The sequence below is a fragment of the Polyodon spathula genome, unplaced genomic scaffold, assembly GCF_017654505.1.
Source record: "Polyodon spathula isolate WHYD16114869_AA unplaced genomic scaffold, ASM1765450v1 scaffolds_1313, whole genome shotgun sequence".
In the NCBI taxonomy this organism is placed as follows: Eukaryota; Metazoa; Chordata; class Actinopteri; order Acipenseriformes; family Polyodontidae; genus Polyodon; species Polyodon spathula.
Window position 1 is genome coordinate 5,001 of NW_024472796.1, and position 20,000 is coordinate 25,000.

Consider the following 20,000-nt stretch of genomic DNA (forward strand, 5'->3'; position numbering starts at 1 on the left):
GCCTTTAACGAATACCTTTTCTACTTCTGTCTATAATAAATTATGGTCTGTTTAATTTGTTCCTGTTATTTAGGGCGCAAAAAAATATGCACTCACAGCGGTGAAATAAATATTTAGTGTCAAATATACACAAGGTGTACAGCGCTAGCAGTGCTGATAAACCTAGGGATCATTTGTTATTTGAGTTAGCATCAGAGTATGTGTGAAAGTCAGAGACTGCCACGAAGGGATTACTTTGTGTTTTTGTATAGCGGTGCGCTAACACTAATCATCTGGGGAGAGGCGTGCACCACGTACATAAACTTTAACTTTCAAACAGAGTCATTCAATCAAGCTTAAACATTCAGACCTGGAGGAGCCCGGGAAAGCAAACAGGCAAGCGTGTGACTGTCGTCGAAAAAGATTGATAGCAAAAGATGATTGAGGAGCTCGGAAAGTTAAACGCAGCCAGCGAATGGGGCGCGATCGTGTGTGTGGTTGTGTGTGTTTGAGTTGGTCGTGCGTCGCGCTGCTGTCTCCTGTCCTGGAATCCCAGAGCTTGGAATAGATTAAAAAATAAAAACCACTAGGGTGAAATTGAAAAATAAAGAATCACTTTTCAAACAGTGGAGACAGATGAGTGGGTTTCTTTCAGCTTGCCTGAAGGCTGAAGAGTTGCTGAAGGCAGACTTTGCTTCCCGATTTCAGATAAAACAAACTCTGTTTAACACCTTGATGGGATGCAGCGAGCGCCTCTCTCCAGAGCAGCGAGCGCCTCTCTCTCTGCAGTGCAGCGAGCGCCTCTCTCTCTGCAGTGCAGCGAGCGCCTCTCTCTCCGGGGCAGCGAGCGCCTCTCTCTCCGGGGCAGCGAGCGCCTCTCTCTCCGGGGCAGCGAGCGCCTCTCTCTCCGGAGCAGCGAGCGTCTCCATTGTTCGCCCTGACTCTGTCTTCAGTATGGTTCTCAGATATATTGCCAGCTTCAGTGCCTGGATTGTATTACATTGTGTTAGTCACACGGCTTCGAATATGGCTCCGTTCTGAACTTGGGGCAGCTGGGGGGTTTTGTTCAGCTGCGCTCTGATCTTATTTTCTCTTTTCCTCTTGTAAAACCGTCCTTGTTTTTCAAAAGGATTCCTAATCAGAATGATTACAAGCAACTTACTGATTCATAAGACTCAATGGTGCTGGATTTTGAAATCCCCAATCAGCATTCCTCTCAAGGGTTGCTGTATACGAGGGAGGGCTGAATATATGATGTACTGTAATGTTGGCTTGAATGCAATGTGCTTTTTAAAAGCTGACAAAGCCCTAATCCCCCCACCATACAAAACTCCTGAGCCTGCGTCTGTGAGTCACATCAGCCATTTCTGAGAATGCCTTGTATGGCCGTGGACGTGTAATAATAATATAACCAGCTGACAGCGTTTCTCACTTTTCAGACACACCAGAGAACTGTTCGTTTTTCTGTCAGATTCCGAGTCACAGTTTCCAGCTCCGAACTGCAGTTTGGAGCCAGAAAACTCTGCAGGCCTATACAAGGTCAAAATAAATCTGTGATGTCCTCTACCCTCCCTCCAACCCCCACGTTAAACGAAGTGATCGCAACTGGAGGACAGTCCCCTGTGTGTTGCTGAGCTGCAGTGAGTGTGTTGGACAAGTGCACCGGCTGGCTGGCTGGGAAGCAGGGTTTGGTAACACTGCCTGGCTGTAGCAAAGGAACTTAGGTAACGTCTACCCTTCACCCCCCCACCCTCCCCCCACCCCCCGAGCAAAAACAGGGCAAGTCCGACCTGGCTGGGGGAACATCTCTTTCAGTAACTAGGACTAGTCTGTGCTACGTGGTGCAAAAGGCTTAGCAAGACTGACGAACAAACCCAGCGCTCGCCTGCTATTCCTAGCTGGTAAATATTAAAAAGCATATCTTCATTGTTTTCAGTCGAAGTGAATCACCGAGACGGGGCTGTCATGTTTACAGACCGCGCGGGGGATGGTGTTTACGGGGGGGGGGGGGTTGTTAAACGTGCATTTTGCTTGCAGAAGCGTTTTATCCCAAGGGATTGAGGTCGGGTGAATTATTTCAAACTGTTGAAAAATACTCTGGGATGAAGCAACACTCTGTGATCTCTTTTATTATGAGAGTGACCTCGATCCGTTCGTTATTAACAGTCATTGCCCTGCGGAACCTTTTTGTATTTGTGTGTTGATTGTGTGTCTGTGTGTTTTGTAGTTTTGATCTTTACTGCATAGCTTCGAACCTGTTTTTTTTTTTTTTTTTTTTTTTTTGCCTAAAAAAATACAAATTTTAAGAAAAGTTTTAAAACCAGCAAATGAAGTTAAATGTACTGCATGTAGACACTCTGAGCCTCGTTTAATGATCTCTCGTGGTCAGCACACTTTGATTCCGTGTTCTTATCAGTTATCCGTGCTTTTGTAATGTTGGTATTAAGATCTTCTACTGTTTAGATTATTAAAATACCTGCACACCAGTTACTTGCATGAAATACCCAGTACTGTACACAAGTACGCACATGCATGCACATGCAAGTACTGTACACCCACCTTTAATGAAGTGTACTGTTGTAAAAGTCTAGCAAACTGTAATAAAGCATAGGCAAGCATTGCAAAGCCTAGAGAAGTATGGTAAAACCCATTTAGAAGTACAGCAATGCACACTGTGGTAAGTGCATGGGGAAAGCAGCAACATTACTGTGCAGACGTCCTGTGTTGTAATTTTAACACACCTGTGTTATGAGAGCGAGGGGGGAAGCAGGGGTCCCTGCACACATTAAGTGCTTCTTGTTCCCTCCCACTTAGCCCTAGGGAACAGGATTCCAGCGCTGAAATCACAGGACCACTCTCTGCTGACACTGCCTCGCACCTCCAGTGTTTGTTTAAAATTCACCCGAAGCTACGAGTTTAGATTTGCAATGTTTACGTGAGGGGGAGCGTTTGTGAACACGCGTGCAGAGAGCAGGACTGGCGTGCGTGCAGAGAGCAGGGTCTTACTGTTGGCTGCGCTGTAGGGCTCTGTACATGTATTCCTGGCGTTTTACTGCATTTTGGGTCTCGTAGTTTTAAACGGAGCGTTTCCCCAGGACTGTACCAGTGTGAGCTGGGGGCCCCAGATGCTCTCTGCTGTAAATCTTGGGAACTCCCAAGACCCCCTACCTCCCCCAGCAGAGAGATGCCCTCTGCACCTGGGGCTGTGATTTCTAAAGAAATGTGCATTGGTGTACTGCAATACAACCCCCCCCCCCGCTCCCCCGAGAAGCAAACGTTAAACTGCCCAGCTGTCCTGCTTCATTAAGCCTGGGGCTCAGGTTAGCACAGTCTCCCAGGCCACAGTGCTGGCGCTTGGGGACGGGGGAGGGGGGGTGCTGGGATCTGTGTCGTCGGTAAACATTGCATTGTAAGCAGGGCCTGAGTGATCAAGGGGGGGCTCTTTGCTTTCCTGACATTCTTGGGCCGATCCATAGCAGTGCTGTTAGTTTGGCTGGAGAAGCTGTGTGGGAAACATGTACTGTGACAGAGAAGACATTACAATACAATACAAATGTGTTTTTATATAGCGCCTTCCCTTCACACCATGGCGTCCCAGAGCGCTGAGCAAAGTTAAAAACAACACAAGAGAGCTCATGTGTACAACACACTCCAGAGACAGCCAGTTATATAAAAACACATTCGAAAAAAAATGTGATTGTCTTGACGTGTCTTGGGAGCTGGCGGGGTCCTTGTCTCGGCGTGTCGCTAGGAGCTGGCTGGGTCACAGTCTTGTCTCGACGTGTCGCTGGGAGCTGGCTGGGTCACAGTCTCGGCGTGTCGCTAGGAGCTGGCTGGGTCACAGTCTCGTGTCACTGGGAGCGTGTCACAGCTGGGAGCTGGCTGGGTCACAGTCTCGACGTGTCGCTGGGAGCTGGCTGGGTCACAGTCTCGACGTGTCGCTGGGAGCTGGCTGGGTCACAGTCTCGTCGTGTCGCTGGGAGCTGGCTGGGTCACAGTCTCGTCGTGTCGCTGGGAGCTGGCTGGGTCACAGTCTCGTCGTGTCGCTGGGAGCTGGCTGGGTCACAGTCTCGTCGTGTCGCTGGGAGCTGGCTGGGTCACAGTCTCGTCGTGTCGCTGGGAGCTGGCTGGGTCACAGTCTCGTCGTGTCGCTGGGAGCTGGCTGGGTCACAGTCTCGTCGTGTCGCTGGGAGCTGGCTGGGTCACAGTCTCGTCGTGTCGCTGGGAGCTGGCTGGGTCACAGTCTCGTCGTCGTGTCGCTGGGAGCTGGCTGGGTCACAGTCTCGTCGTGTCGCTGGGAGCTGGCTGGGTCACAGTCTCGTCGTGTCGCTGGGAGCTGGCTGGGTCACAGTCTCGTCGTGTCGCTGGGAGCTGGCTGGGTCACAGTCTCGTCGTGTCGCTGGGAGCTGGCTGGGTCACAGTCTCGTCGTGTCGCTGGGAGCTGGCTGGGTCACAGTCTCGTCGTGTCGCTGGGAGCTGGCTGGGTCACAGTCTCGTCGTGTCGCTGGGAGCTGGCTGGGTCACAGTCTCGTCGTGTCGCTGGGAGCTGGCTGGGTCACAGTCTCGTCGTGTCGCTGGGAGCTGGCTGGGTCACAGTCTCGGCGTGTCGCTGGGAGCTGGTTGGGTCACAGTCTCGTCGTGTCGCTGGGAGCTGGCTGGGTCCTTGTCTCGGCGTGTCGCTGGGAGTTGCAGGTGGATCTGGAGGAGCTGTGAGAGTGAGGGCATGTCAGGCAGCCCTGCATCCCTCACACCCCTTTCAGGCTGAGTCACTCTTTCTGGAACCTCGGCAGTAAATACTAGCAGAAAGCCGCGGTTCTGCGTCCGCGGTGTTTACAAATTTTAATTGGGTTGTTCTGATGTACATCGGTGGGGCTTGTTTGATCAGAACAGCCCTTCTGCACTTAATAAATAAACAGGTTTCAAAAAGGTGTAGCTGGCTGCCGGGGGGAATAATCCTCTTGGAAACGTGAAGACGGCTCATTTTGACGCGGTGTATCCTGGAAAGTTTGGATTTTATTTTAATAAGTTATACGCAGGCACCTCAGTCAGACATGCAGGAGTCACTGGCTGCCCCCCCTCTGAGAGCTCTGAACCCGACACCAGAGGCTCTTAGCTTGAAAGTGAGTGTCGGAGCCCCGCGGTGTCCCTGCCTGCATTGCAGAGGCAGGGAGGCAGGCAGGCAGGCAGCGTGCACAATGGGAAGGCAGCAGGGCTGTGCGGGACTATTCTGGCTTTGATTAAGTGGAACGGCCAGACTGGGTTTGGGGACCGCAGGAGAGAATGCACAAGCTCTTGATCCTCGGAGCGGAGAGGATGCCCTGGGAATCACATTAGGCAGGAGCACCTGAGGAATTCAGCCAGCTTTTGGGGGGGGGGGGGGGGGGATCAGAAAGGAAAATTCGAAAAGCTTTTTAAAAAAAATTACACCCCACCCCCACTGACAGAGTGACTTTAAAGTCTGGAAATGATCAAAGCTCTAAATTTGTATTAGTGGTTGATATTATTAAGGAAACAGAAATGGCCATTTCAATTCCACAGCTAATGAGAAACTGGGAATGATGGGTCTGGCTTGACATAAATCCGTTATTAAATTGATATGCAGTTATGGTTTTATTAAGGTTCGCTGGGTAATTGCTTACTTTTGCCCATGCAAAATAAAGCCACCGAAACGACGTTAAACTATTTACAAGCCCCTAAATTAAATAGGAGTCCTTTCTGAAAAAAAGGCTGATCTGGCGATTTCATCTAATGGTCTTTGAGAATCTAACACGCTGTACTACTGGCCCCATTCACCAAGCTTTAACTCTACTGACGATGCTTAAAGACGGTCAGGAACGGTTTTGTGAATACTTATTTGACTTGAAGCTTTGCGAGCAGTCTCTGTTTTTGTTGCTGCTAATGGTAATCTGAGTTTTTGGGGGAGCCTGGCAGACAGGGTTCCTGTGAAGATTGATGCCTTGTCTTGTGAGCCGGGCTGGGTGAGGACAGTGATATTCAGGAAACAGTTAAGTGCTGCAGGATTGACAAGCGACTGTACTCCCACTGTGTGTGCTTGAATATCAGATTTTCATTGAAAACGCTCACTTGTGGAACGCATCAATCTCCATACACATCTTCTATTGAAGTCAATTTGAAAAACATTACAAACCTTGGCTCAGTGAAAGCTGTTTCTGGGGGTGGGGTGCATGTTGCGAAACTCGATAAGGGTGAGAGGCTGACAGACTGTCCTTATATATCACTATGAAATTACATCCTTGACAACTTGGAGCATGAGCTGAGACAATGGTAATACGAGAGGCGACTCCGCTGGCTTGCTTTGACATCAGCCAAAAGGAAAACTGAAGCGTGTGAAACGACTGTGTGTGTGTGTGTGTGTGTCAGTGTGTGTCTCTGTTTCAGTGTGTGTGTGTGTGTGTGTGTGTGTGTCAGTGTGTGGCTCTGTTTCAGTGTGTGTGTGTGTCAGTGTGTGTCTCTGTTTCAGTGTGTGTGTGTGTCAGTGTGTGGCTCTGTTTCAGTGTGTGTGTGTGTGTGTGTGTCAGTGTGTGTGTGTGTGTGTGTGTGTGTGTGTGTGTGTGTCTGTGTGTGTGTGTGTGTCAGTGTGTGTGTGTGTCTGTGTTTCAGTGTGTGCGTGTGTGTCAGTGTGTGTGTGTGTTTGCTGTGTACCTTGCGGGTGTGAATCAAGTTTCTGCACTGTGTGTGTGTGTGTGTGTGTGAAGGCAGTGTTTCTAAAAGGTGTTGCAGTGTGTTAAAGCCCTGGTTCCCGTGAGATGGAAAGCAGTGACACCTTTCAGTTCTGTGCTTTATGATCCTCACCTAAAGTGTTTGCTGTTTACCTTGCGGGTGTGAATCAAGTTCCACTGCACTGCCAGGCTGCACTGTGAGCCTGCGGGAAGGCAGGAAGAGAATGACTATGAGAGGGAGAGCACAGAGAGAGAGACAGACGGAGAGACAAAGTCCTGTTTGCTTTGCAGTTCTACTTACTCAGTCCTAAGTCAAGCGGTTTGATCTGGTTACAAACGAGCCCAATCGTTTATCAACCAGAACTTTTTGGGGGGTTTGATTTGATCAGCCTATATATATGCAGGGGGAGCCGGACTGAACCACTCTCTAGCGAGGGGGGTGTGACAAGCATGATCTCCTTCATTTCCTTTGCAGGAGAATGTATTTCTTTGCATTAAATTCAAAGATTCCTGCAGCGCACATGAATGGGAATCAGACTCCTGTTGCACAGGCGTTTCACTCATTTCTGGTTTTAGTATGTGCTTGATTAGCCACGGTGGGAAGATAACAAGCTCAAGTAAAACCAGGAATGGATCCAACTGCATTGCAATGGGATTCTTATTGCCATCCCTGGTATACCTTGTTGTCAACCTCAATCCGAAATGAACACCCCCTGCCTGCCAGCCTGCCACTCGCTCCAGGGCAGCTCTCAAGCAGAGACTTCCAGTTGTGTTGAATTGTGTTCTGGTCACGCGTTCTTGATTAAACCCTTCAGACTCGTTTCACTTGAACGCCCTTAATACAGTTGTCTTGAGTAAAGGACTCCCCTCTGTGTCTGCTTTGAGTCGGTCGTGACTATAAGTAAAACGGGACAGGGGTCGAAACGTCAAGGACTGAGTTAGGATTCAGTTCGCTAAAAGACAATGTTTGAGAGGGTTAGAAAATAGTTGGTCGTGAAAACCAACCCCCAAACTAAACTAGGGTATTTATTACGTCACCTAGGCTGACTTGTGTGAGAGATCGAACCCACACACTGTTGTACTAGGTCTGTAAAGGAAACGTCCTCTTACAGTTGAGAAAGAGTAATTTAAGTTTCAAGGACGTCGCGTTTAGTTACCCATGTTAGAATCAGACTCCTGTTGCACCGTGTTCACAATATTTCTGGTTTCAGTATGAGTTGGCCCTGAGCTGCCAGATTCACAGCCAAGTCTCTGGAGGAGAGTCCAATGCCGGGGTGGCCAACACTGGTCCTGGAGAGCCACACCCCTCTGGGTGTTCTTGTTATCTTCAAATCATCAGTGGCTAAAGACCTAAACCATAACCAGAAGACTCTCCAGGAGCAGGGCTGGCCACGCATGGTCTAGTGGATTAGCCTGGGGTCTGTCCAGAGGGGGCAGGCAGCGGACGCTAGCCGGCTGAGCAGTTCCATTCTCCTTCGTTGTAATCCAGTGATTCTTTATGAGAAAAGGCGTCATTGTTTTTGTTTTAAGTTATTGATTGAAATTGTGTTTGTCTTGGATGGGGGCACCGTGTGAGCTGCGTGTTGAAACTGGTGCAGGACGTTTGTTGTTAGAAACATTGGCTCTCATTTTTCAAGGCTGTCTGTGTCTCTGCTCCCCCCTCAGGCAGGAGGCTGGCACTGGGGAGCACACGGGTTTATCTCCCATCCAGGACACTGTCTCAACTTGCTCTCCACCTCCACACTGGTACAAGTTCAAACACTGCAGCGCTCAGCCACGCAGTTATTCAGAATCTATTTATAAAGCAAACATCTAGGTCACTAGAAACTGCTTTATCTTTGAGCTGTTGTAGAGGCGTGTAGCTCAGTGGTTAGATAAAGAAAGCGCTGGGCTGCAGTGTGGAAGGCAGTGGGTTTGAGGAGCTCAGTGGTTAGATAAAGAAAGCGCTGGGCTGCAGTGTGGAAGGCAGTGGGTTTGAGGAGCTCAGTGGTTAGATAAAGAAAGCGCTGGGCTGCAGTGGGTTTGAGGAGCTCAGTGGTTAGATAAAGAAAGCGCTGGGCTGCAGTGTGGAAGGCAGTGGGTTTGAGGAGCTCAGTGGTTAGATAAAGAAAGCGCTGGGCTGCAGTGTGGAAGGCAGTGGGTTTGAGGAGCTCAGTGGTTAGAGGAGGGCTGCAGTGTGGAAGGCAGTGGGTTTGAGGAGCTCAGTGGTTAGATAGAAAGCGCTGGGCTGCAGTGTGGAAGGCAGTGGGTTTGAGGAGCTCAGTGGTTAGATAAAGAGAGCGCTGGGCTGCAGTGTGGAAGGCAGTGGGTTTGAGGAGCTCAGTGGTTAGATAAAGAAAGCGCTGGGCTGCAGTGTGGAAGGCAGTGGGTTTGAGGAGCTCAGTGGTTAGATAAAGAAAGCGCTGGGCTGCAGTGTGGAAGGCAGTGGGTTTGAGGAGCTCAGTGGTTAGATAAAGAAAGCGCTGGGCTGCAGTGTGGAAGGCAGTGGGTTTGAGTTGCTTAGAGAAAGCACAGATCACCTGCTTAGCTCAGCAGCAGGAGAGGAGAGGCTCCGGAGTGACGGATGTCTCTTTGTAACTGCGGTGTTTGTTGAAGGATCAGTCTCTGATCCCTCCTCCCTGCCTCCCCTCAGGCTCTGCTTTCTGTGTGAAGGATTTCCCTGAAATGCTGAAGCTGTAGCTGCAGGCTGAAAGCAGGGCAGGGAAGTGATTTATATCCCTTGCCTTGTTTACAGAGCAACTTGAGCTCCCGAGTAAAGAGATACTCTGCAAATGAGCGCTTTTGTCAGCTTAACTTTTAATCTGTAATTTTTGGAAAGATGCGTTTCCTTTGAAAAGAAAGCAAACCCGTATCCGATGATCTGGGGATCAGAAGCGGCGTTGTGTGCTTCCTGCAGACGCATTAAACAACAAGAAGAAAAAAAAAACAGCGGATTGCTTTTCACACCGTCGGCTACTGTTAAAACAAAAGCACTACTGTAACATTAGCGGTGTGCCTGGAGAGAAACCTTTGAAAAGTGCACGCCATTTAACTTGTCAAGTCGCTGCAGAATGGGTTTCGTGTTTCAAAAGAAAATTGCAGATTCCTAGCCGGCACGTGACAAACGAGAGATTGAAGGAGACGCACCCCTAGGGTGTCAAGTCACAAGTTTTTCAATCAGGTGAGGTCAACTGTCCCCATTAGATCTTTCCACCCCAATCCTAAACTGACAACTCAGCGGTGCCAGGATTCCTACCAGCAAGCTCCAGATTGCATCACTCCCCCTGCACTTTTTTTTTTTTAACTAGGGCTCAAACTGCTCCTCAGCAAACCCGTTCCTCATCCTGGAGACATTTCTCTGTAGACCACGAGAAAGGGTTACATGTTCAGCAGCCCTGAGTTTCTGTGACCCCCATAACCCCGGGGTTGTGTTGGTGTAGTTTATTATTTCCCTGGCTGTCCTCTCTCTGTTTTTTCTCAGAGCGGAAGTGCTATTGTTCGAAGGCTCACTGCGTAGCGCCCCCCGGCACACCCCCGTCTCTGAGAGAGCTTGCAGGGCAGTGAAGTGGAAGCTTTCAAGTTGCCCTCGACGAAGAGCTGGAGTACAGCAGCTTTGATGTCCTCCTGACTTGAGGATGTGCACAGACGGGCTGCTTCAATATCTTGATCTGCTGCTTCTGCTCAATAGCAGGGCTGGAAATTCTCACTAGCCCTGCTACACCCAGTCCTGGGCTTCAGAACATGGTATTGAAATGATTAGGCGCCAGGAGTTTAACAATCAAGCCCCTGGTAAGTCTGCTGTGATCACACTTCTCCTCACAGCTCATCTGAGAGTCTCCAGGTTTAGCAATAGGAGCTGTTCAATCAGGGAGGAACAGTTTCTTTAACATCCTGGCTCCTGATCATCAAACAAATGTACCGAATTGAAAGTAGATCACAGACCCAGGGCTTGGTGCAAGGCTAGAGCTAGTTCCATGAATTGCACGTTGTAATCCTGTGGGTTTTTTTGTTTTACAAGTTGATATTTGTCAGTATGTTATCAGTGGGAGTAAATCTTAATAACTTTGCCCTGCTGATCCCTAGAAAAAAAAAAAGTAAAGCACGGTAGCTCACGCACAAGCATGGTAAGCCATGTGTAAATTGTAAGGCATCGTTAAGATAAGATCACTTGAATGTCTTCCACTGTGCGGATGAGGGTTCCTGCTGTAGTTTGCTCACCCATATTTGAGGAACGTCCTCTTGTTCAATGGCTCGTCTTTTATCAGCTGCAATGAAACGTGTTTGTATTCGGTACCTTTATAGATTGAATCAGATCTCAGCCAGTCTATAGCGGTGTCACTATCAGCCTCCACAAACCCCATCGCTGTGTGATATCTACCCAGCGAGATCTGTTTCTCTATCAGCGAAACCTGTGCTGGTTATATCGCTATCTGTCTGCCTGTGTCCTCATCAGCTAGCAGCTCTACTGCTGTTTATTTTGGATGTCCCCTGTTCCGAACCCTTTGTTCAGCGGAGCGCTGTGCCTGCGTCCACCTGCCTGCGGAGCTTCCTGTGCAGATGGAGATATCGTTATCACGTCCGTTTGAGCAGAGCACGCTGTACAGAGGCGTCTTTGAGGAAATAAACCGGGCGCGCTGCGTTGCTTTTCATGGGACAGTGATTTCTGGATGAAATAGTGCAGGTTATTTCGAGAGGGTTTTGGTTAACCACTGCAAAGCTGTATTTTCTTTTTTTCATTTTTGATCTCGGTTCTTGTGAAGTTTAGCGCTAGAGTAGCAGATTGGACTGGGGATGCTCTGAAGAGAGAGGCAGGGACCCTCAATAATCCTGGGCCCCCGTGATCAGCTGATTTTAGCAAGCAGAACCTACTTGGCTTGCTAAACCCTTAGCGGTCCGTTTATTCAGCGCTTGTCAGGCGCGTCAGGCCCAATTGATTTTCACACGCGCTGTTTAAAATGTTTTTTTTTTTTTCAGAGTAAAACAGGTTTAAAAGGCACTGCATAGCAAAGGACACTCAGTACTGCATCTCCAGCCAAGCCTCTCCCCTTGTTCGCTGTATTTTTCACATACCTCTTCATAGTCGTGCATACTGATAAATCCTCTCCTGATCACTCGTTTTATCGCCAAACTACTCAATGATGTGATCCAAGTCATTATTTTATTATTATAACATCTCACAAAGCTCTGCAGAGGTCTGTGATATTCTTTGGGCGCTGGATGGGGAAGCAGCTGTCTTGTTTGTGCCTGTGTTATCTCTGTGGTGCAGGGGCTATATGGATTGCTCAGATACGCCCCTTTTTTCAGCTTCTCTCGACTCCTATCGGTCTCACTCAGCCATTGAAAGGTTTTCTTTGCTTTTTTCCAGAGGGAAAAAAACGACTAGAGTCCTGTGCTTGACGTCTTTTTGATGGTGGCTGCCAGGGTCCGACATCGGACTGGAAAGGGAAAATTGTGATGTCGGACCTGGTTCAAGATAGGACCTCAGAGGGTTAGCTTGTTGCAACAGAAATAATTTGAATCCGGGATTAAGCGTCTAAACTAGTGATTTAAAATGGTGAAGTGCAACAATTTGTTTTTGCAACACAAAACCTTCAGCTGGTCACTGAAACCACTTAGTCTGTGAATACAATTCTTAGCTTGTTATCCGAGAAACTCTTCTGGAAGGCAGTGAGCGGTTTCAATAGCAGACTGCACTTTTAAAGCTTTTAAGAATCCATTCTGCAAAAATACAAGTGCAATGCAAATACAAATAGGCTGCAGCCAATCTGCTCCTGTCGACATGTCTGGAATGCAGCTGTGATGCTTGGATACATGGCTGCTCACCGTGTGCCAAAGCACGGCCAGAGGAATCCCCAGCACTGGGAGCGAGTGCGTCTGTGGAGGGCTTGTTTGCTTTGGCCAAGCTCTTGTGTGTTCGAGTCCCTGAATCGCTTTTCTATCTTGTTAAGAGGATTGTGTCCATTAAAGAGCCACTAAAAATGAGGTACGAATAAGCTGAGGGGCGCGTTAAAGGGAGCTTCGCATATCTAGAACGAGGAGCTCTCCAGCCTGGGAGGGATTCCACTTTTATATATTTTTTCCACTTTTTTTCTTTTTTAAACAACATTGTCAATCTGATATCAGGCTACTTGAAGCACCCTGCACCCCTCTTTCTCTCTCTCTCTCTCCCCTCCCTTGCTCGCTGTCTTGCATTCTCTTGTGCTCTCTCTCTCACACTCTCTTGCTCTCTGTCTCTCTGTATCTCTCCTCTCTCTCTCTCTCTCTCTCTCTCTCTCCCTCCCTTGCTCGCTGTCTTGCATTCTCTTGTGCTCTCTCTCTCACACTCTCTTGCTCTCTGTCTCTCTGTATCTCTCCTCTCACTCTCTCTCTGTATCTCTCCTCTCTCTTGCACTCTCTCTTTCTCTCTCTTATGCTCTCACTCTCTCTCTCTCTTTCTCTGTGTACCTCTCTCTCCTCTCCCTCTCCCCCTCTCTTTCTCTTTTTAAACAGCATTCAAGTGCAGTTTGAATGTTTGCATTGTAAGTTTGCAAAGCTATGCAAACGTGTTGAGTAATCGAAGGACCAGAGAGCACTGTCTGTCTCGCTCGCTTCATTTCCTGCACTTGACGGGTTTTCCTATTTAATAGCTCTGTTTTTATTTGATTTTTTTTTTTAAATCATTTTATAAGCACAGCACAAAGTCCACTCCAGTGGAGTAGAGCGTGATATCAATCACTTGATGTGAGAGCTTTGCTTCTTTCTCTATGGAAAAGTTTCCACTTTACAAATATCGCCACTAATCAGTGCACATTGATTTAAACGTTTTCCTTTAGAATTTATATGGCAGTCTGAAGTGCACAGAGCAACGACTGTAGCTATTGGTAGTTTTTGAAGCCTGTCTGTGTGTTTAGTACGCTGAAAACAAGACGGAAAACTGCACAACTAGGGGAATCATTAGCAATTGAAAACCACAGTGGCAGCCAACGCATTTCTCTTGCCTTAGATGAGACAGAATTTGTCCTTCAGTGTTATTGTTCAATAATTATCTAAAGTGTTTAATGCAACCAGACACTGGTCTGGCCCCCCGCCCCCCCCAGAAAACATTGCTCCAGCTGCTGACACCAGAGGCTACCCCCTGAAACAGATCCTGTCTCTTCTAATCCCCCTGCCCCAGTCCGGGGCAGGAAAGCCCAGCTGGCTGTCTTTGTCCCTCCCCCAGCAGTCAGGCTCAGGCCAGCGTGCAGGAACCAGTGATCAAAGCCTCTGGGATTATTGGCAAAAAGCTGATTCAAAAGAAAAGGAATGTTTCTAATTACATTCTCTCTCTTTCTTTCACTGTCACTGGTGTCTCTCCCAGGGCTTCAGGCAACGCTGAATATGTGAGGGGCAGCACAGTGTGGGATCGCAGTGATATCATAGAGGAAGCCAGGCTGGGGATGAAATCCGTGCACACCCAGTTACAAGAAAATGCAGTGTGGAAGGCAGCGGGTTCGAGGAGCTCAGTGGTTAGATAAGGAAAGCGCTGGGCTGCAGTGTGGAAGGCAGTGGGTTTGAGGAGCTCAGTGGTTAGATAAAGAAAGCGCTGGGCTGCAGTGTGGAAGGCAGTGGGTTTGAGGAGCTCAGTGGTTAGATAAAGAAAGCGCTGGGCTGCAGTGTGGAAGGCAGTGGGTTTGAGGAGCTCAGTGGTTAGATAAAGAAAGCGCAGTGTGGAAGGCAGTGGGTTTGAGGAGCTCAGTGGTTAGATAAAGAAAGCGCTGGGCTGCAGTGTGGAAGGCAGCTCAGTGGGTTTGTGGAAGGCAGTGGGTTTGAGGAGCTCAGTGGTTAGATAAAGAAAGCGCTGGGCTGCAGTGTGGAAGGCAGCGGGTTTGAGGAGCTCAGTGGTTAGATAAAGAAAGCGCTGGGCTGCAGTGTGGAAGGCAGTGGGTTTGAGGAGCTCAGTGGTTAGATAAAGAAAGCGCTGGGCTGCAGTGTGGAAGGCAGTGGGTTTGAGGAGCTCAGTGGTTAGATAAAGAAAGCGCTGGGCTGCAGTGTGGAAGGCAGTGGGTTTGAGGAGCTCAGTGGTTAGATAAAGAAAGCGCTGGGCTGCAGTGTGGAAGGCAGTGGGTTTGAGGAGCTCAGTGGTTAGATAAAGAAAGCGCTGGGCTGCAGTGTGGAAGGCAGTGGGTTTGAGGAGCTCAGTGGTTAGATAAAGAAAGCGCTGGGCTGCAGTGTGGAAGGCAGTGGGTTTGAGGAGCTCAGTGGTTAGATAAAGAAAGCGCTGGGCTGCAGTGTGGAAGGCAGTGGGTTTGAGGAGCTCAGTGGTTAGATAAAGAAAGCGCTGGGCTGCAGTGTGGAAGGCAGTGGGTTTGAGGAGCTCAGTGGCTATAGAAAGTAAGTGCTACTTACTAGATCACACTGGACTTTAAGATACCTGATTTAATTGACAAGATCTGATAATCTCTTTCTAAAGAAAGCATCTCTATTGCAGAATCTCTGACCTGTTTTACCTCTCTGTGCTGCAGGTTTGCGTGGGCGGCTCCAGACTCTCCTTGTGGAATTCCTGCCCGGATATTTGGGAGACGCAGCGATATGGGTCCCATTCCGGGGATCCTTCCAAGCTTCCTCTATCTTGCCCTCACCTCCATCATCACCTGTGCAGGTAAACTGAGAGCCGCTGCTCCACCGAGCTGCAGTCGAGGCTGTAAATCTGTGTTTAACTGATCAAACACTTCACATAGCTTTTAAAATGTCATACAGTTACAAAGCAGACTTGATTTGATCTTTATGCTCGTTCATAGTTTACGTCTCTTAATTCCAGGGGTTTACAGTAAACCAAGTTACTTTACATTATTTTTTTAAACCAATGTAAGGAAACCAATGCAGGATCCGGTTTGATAAGCACATTTCCGGTTTGAACGTTTAGTAAAATGCTACAGCGTTGAGGATTTGAGTTTCTTGTTTACTGTTGAAACATTGGCACCTTTAAGCCTTCAGCATGTTAGATGCAGTGCTTCATTAGTATTGAGAATATATGCCTTAGGAGTGGCTTTGGGAGCACTGAGGTGCAACTTTAAAAAATGGCTAGAATTGAAATTCAGTGTAGGGGTTGATTGAGTCACGGTTGATCACGTTTTCCTAAAGGGGTTCCATTTTAACTTAAGGTTTCCCCCCCCCCTCCCCCCATTCTGTCATGAGGTGAATTTTCCATTCTGTTTAAGGAGTCTTGTTGTCCATCCTGAGCTTCATTCTGGGGTTTCAGCGCGTCGCAGAATCGTGAAAAAAACGAGAGGCCGCTGCACATCCTCAGGCGGAATATTTCAATCAGCCATTCATCAGTGTCTCTGCCTCTTCCAGATGTCCCTCTGCGCTTCCTCTCGGAGCCTGTGTCTGCAGTCCAGGTCGCCGGGGGTCAGCTGGAGCTGCGCTGTGCCGCCGAGCCCCCCTCCGCCCTCCTGTCCTGGCTCTTCGATGGGCAGCGGCTGGACGGTCAGCGGCTGGCCGGAGCGGAGGTGCGGCCGGGGTCGCTCTCAATCCTGTCCCTGCAGCCGCTCCACGGCGGGCGCTATCAGTGCGTGGCCAGCGCAGCTGAGGGAGCGATCGTCAGCAGGAGCGCCCACGTGTCCCTGGCAGGTACGGCGCGCTACCGTGGTGTGGGTGTGTTTGCTAACAGCTAGCAATGGGAATCTGTAGTGCGTGTGGAGCAGGTCTAGAGTATTAACAATCCAGTTCAAGAACTGTATGGCTGTTTGAAGTCACATAAAGCAGGCAGGCAGGCAGGCAGGGAGCATTACCCTCCTGTAGAACACTGTCTATCTGCGCAGCTCTCGTTACCCCTCCTGTAGAACACTGTCTATCTGCGCAGCTCTCGTTACCCCTCCTGCGCAGCTCTCGTTAGAACACTGTCTATCTGCGCAGCTCTCGTTACCCCTCCTGTAGAACACTGTCTATCTGCGCAGCTCTCGTTACCCCTCCTGCAGAACACTGTCTATCTGCGCAGCTCTCGTTACCCCTCCTGCAGAACACTGTCTATCTGCGCAGCTCTCGTTACCCCTCCTGCAGAACACTGTCTATCTGCGCAGCTCACGTTACCCCTCCTGCAGAACACTGTCTATCTGCGCAGCTCTCGTTACCCCTCCTGCAGAACACTGTCTATCTGCGCAGCTCTCGTTACCCCTCCTGTAGAACACTGTCTATCTGCGCAGCTCTCGTTACCCCTCCTGCAGAACACTGTCTATCTGCGCAGCTCTCGTTACCCCTCCTGCAGAACACTGTCTATCTGCGCAGCTCTCATTTTCCTTTCCCTCTGCAGCAGCTGGCTCTGTTGTTCCAGCGCTCTGCCCTGCGTCTCTGAAGGGCTGTCTGCACTGCTTCGGGTCACAGGAGGGAAGCTGCGATGTTTCAGTCAGGCACTCAGCCAGACGCTTCCCCAAGGGGTCCTTTATGAGCCTGCGGGCTTCCTGTGGAGCATGCCTGGAGCTCGTTAGAGGGAAGTGAGGCGGGCGGGAGGGAGGGAGCTGGGACACTTGTTCCAGGTCTGAATGGGTCATTCCACTCCATTCAGGAAGCGCACTCCATAAACACACAGCGCGGCCCGGCGTTGATCCGCACAGGCCCTCCAGGGGAGCTCTCTATTAGCTCTGCAGGAAAGAGAGGAAGCTCAATGTGACCACACTGACGCAGCTTCTCATCTCAAAGCAGGCTCCCGGGATTTTTAACTTTTTATAGGAAGATCTGTAATTCAGTTATCCCGATTTAAGACCAGCCAGAAACTGACATGCGGGTAAACAGTTAAAAAACTTGCAGCAGACCTCCATGCGAGTGGCTGCACTCCAGTACAGACCCGTTCAGCTAGCTGGATGGAGGCACAGGTAGGGAGGTAGCTATTAAAATAAGAATTTTCTTCTGAGTGCTTGAGAGTGTATCTAGTATCTGTTGGTCTGTGTGCAGGTCTGTCTGACTTCGGTGAGGCAGCTCGGGAGATGGTTACAGCAGAGGAAGGTGGCGCGGCGCACATTGAGTGCCATCTACCGAAGAGCAACCCCCCGGCGCTGCCGCGGTACCGGGTTCAAGGGAAGTGGCTTGAGCACTCGACAGGTAGGCTACAGCGAAGGAGAGACTGCTCACACAGAGCTGCTGTAGCTCTGTGAACCAGGCTCCTGGATCTACAGGAAAGATTTGAGAAGACGCTTCTGTACACGTTTTATTCTAGTCTTCTTTGTCCGACAGATAACTTCCTAATTCTTCCATCGGGGAACCTCCAGATCGCGTCTGTGTCCACGCAGGATCGGGGGACCTATAAGTGCGGGGCGATGAACCCTGTGACTGGCGAGACCAAAGTGGAGCCTCACGGGCACAGGCTGGCAGTCCGACGTGAGTACCCAGAGCAGGGGCGAGGGGATGACATCAGTGTGAGACATCGTGTCTCACAACGCACCCAGGCGTGCGTAAGATACATCTTGCCACACTTATTGCTTACATCTCTGACAGCAGTTAAACATTTAGAAGTCATTGTGAACGATCAGCATGTGGAAAAGGTTTGCTGTTTTAAACCCTGCCAGCCTTCCTATTCTGAAAGCTTCGTCTGTCCGCAGGCTCGGATGGCAGGACCCCAGTTCAGATCCTCTACCCCAGGACCCCCCTGCTCCTCACCGTGGTCCAGCCCGACTCTCTCACCCTGGAGTGTGTCGTCTCGGGAAGCCCCGCCCCCGCGGTGCGCTGGACAAAGGGGGGGCGGAGCCTGGCTGAGAGCGGGAGGCGGAGACTGCTCCACAGTAACCTGGTGTTGGACAGCGTGAGGGAGACTGACACGGGAAACTACCAGTGCATCGCGGAGACTGAGACGGGAGAGCTGGTGCTGGCAAACTACACAGTCAGGGTACTCGGTAAGAGAGAGAGAGACAGAGAGAGTGAGAGAGAGCAAACCCAGGACTTAGGAATGCACTCTGTAAAACAATGCACTGTTTAGTGACTCTATAAACACACCAGTGCATTTGACAGTGTGTAGATACCAGATACAATCCCACTCTTCAGCAGGAGTGGCCAAAGTTGGCTCTTCCACTCCTGGTCTTCGTTCCAACCCTGATCTGAATTGTTTCATTGAACCAGTTAAACCTCCAACCAGACCCTGAAGTCGTTCATCATCTCATTTTACCTATTAAAGCTGGTGGAAGGGCCCTTGATTGTGCACCCTCTTATAAATCAGATCTCTCACCCTCTCTCTCCCTCAGAGCCAGCCTACCTGTTGCGGGGCCTCTCGGATCAGTCCCTCCCCGTGGGTTCGATGGCCCGCTTTACCTGTGCCTCCCGGGGTAACCCTGCCCCCAACGTCACCTGGTTCCACAACGCCGCCCCCCTGCACCCCTCCTCCCGGCACCAGCTCTCCGGAGCCCGCCTCCGCATCACCGCGGTAACTCACCAGGACCAGGGCGTGTACCAGTGCCTGGCAGACAACGGGATTGGTTCGGTGCAGTCAGCTGGGAGGCTGATCATCCAATCAGGTACAGCAGAGTGACACAGGGGAGTGTGTGTCTGGTAGGGGTGCGCCTGACAATGCAGAGCAGCTACTTCGACCAGATCTGCTTTTCAAACACTTGTTCGCTGCAGATATGAGTAACAGCGAAAGAATTAAAAGCACTTCTGCTTAGAGTTGCTGATCTTGGCTGGGGGCTCGCTCTGAGCAAAGGATGTGGCTCCAGCAACCTCTATCGGAGCATGAAACTGGCACTGGCACTCACCCGGTGTGTGTTTCAAGCCATGAACTGCAGGTTTAAACATAGCCAGGGAGAAACACAAACACTTCTACTGCCGTTCGACCACAAGGAGAAGTATCTGTTGTTTGTGTTTTTGATTTATCTCCTGTGTTTTTCAGGGTACAGCTCCAGGCCTGTCATCACCTCCCCTCCCTCTAACTCCAAGGTGCCCGAGGGGGATTTCGTGGCTCTGTCCTGCAATGCCAGTGGGAGCCCCCCTCCTCTCATCCGCTGGTACGACAGCCAGGGACCCATCAGCAGCCACCCAGCCCACCTGCTCCGAGCCCAGCCCGGCAGAGCCCCGCAGGCCACAGCCAGGGCCTGGAGTGCTGACCCTCTCCACTTCACCATGTCCCGGGCGGGGAGCAGCTCGCTTTACATCCAGGCCGCTTCCCTGGGCCACTCTGGGAGATACGTCTGCGAGGCCTCGAACGAGCTGGGCTCTGTCCAGGCTGAGGCCTTCCTCACCGTGGGTAGGTGACTCCCCTGCCGTGCTGCGGTTATTCACAGGGAGGAGTCCAGAGTCCTGTGGGTTTTCTAAGTTCAGGGATGGAAATAGCAATAGCAATATTAGCAATAAATAGCAAGATAGCAATTTGACCCCTTCATGGTTGTACCACGAGAGAGAGTTGGTTATCTATACACAGTGGCTAAT

At 50.0% G+C, this 20,000-nt stretch overlaps 1 protein-coding gene across 2 annotated transcripts in view; it reads left to right on the forward strand.

The window, feature by feature from the left end:
• LOC121309549 (cell adhesion molecule-related/down-regulated by oncogenes-like) overlaps positions 1-19,841 on the forward strand; it is a 23,121-nt gene extending 3,280 nt beyond the window's left edge. Inside the window, exons 1-8 of one of the 2 annotated variants that reach the window (XM_041242534.1) lie at positions 1,802-1,880; positions 15,119-15,255; positions 15,951-16,226; positions 17,544-17,690; positions 17,823-17,966; positions 18,188-18,478; positions 18,824-19,093; positions 19,465-19,841. In XM_041242534.1, coding sequence (XP_041098468.1) covers positions 15,186-15,255; positions 15,951-16,226; positions 17,544-17,690; positions 17,823-17,966; positions 18,188-18,478; positions 18,824-19,093; positions 19,465-19,826 — 1,560 coding nt within the window. In that variant the 5' untranslated portion in view covers positions 1,802-1,880; positions 15,119-15,185 and the 3' untranslated portion in view covers positions 19,827-19,841. Of the gene's footprint in view, positions 1-1,801; positions 1,881-15,118; positions 15,256-15,950; positions 16,227-17,543; positions 17,691-17,822; positions 17,967-18,187; positions 18,479-18,823; positions 19,094-19,464 lie in introns of those variants that run through there. The other variant, XM_041242533.1, reaches the window with a different exon arrangement.
• Positions 19,842-20,000: the final 159 nt, after the last annotated feature.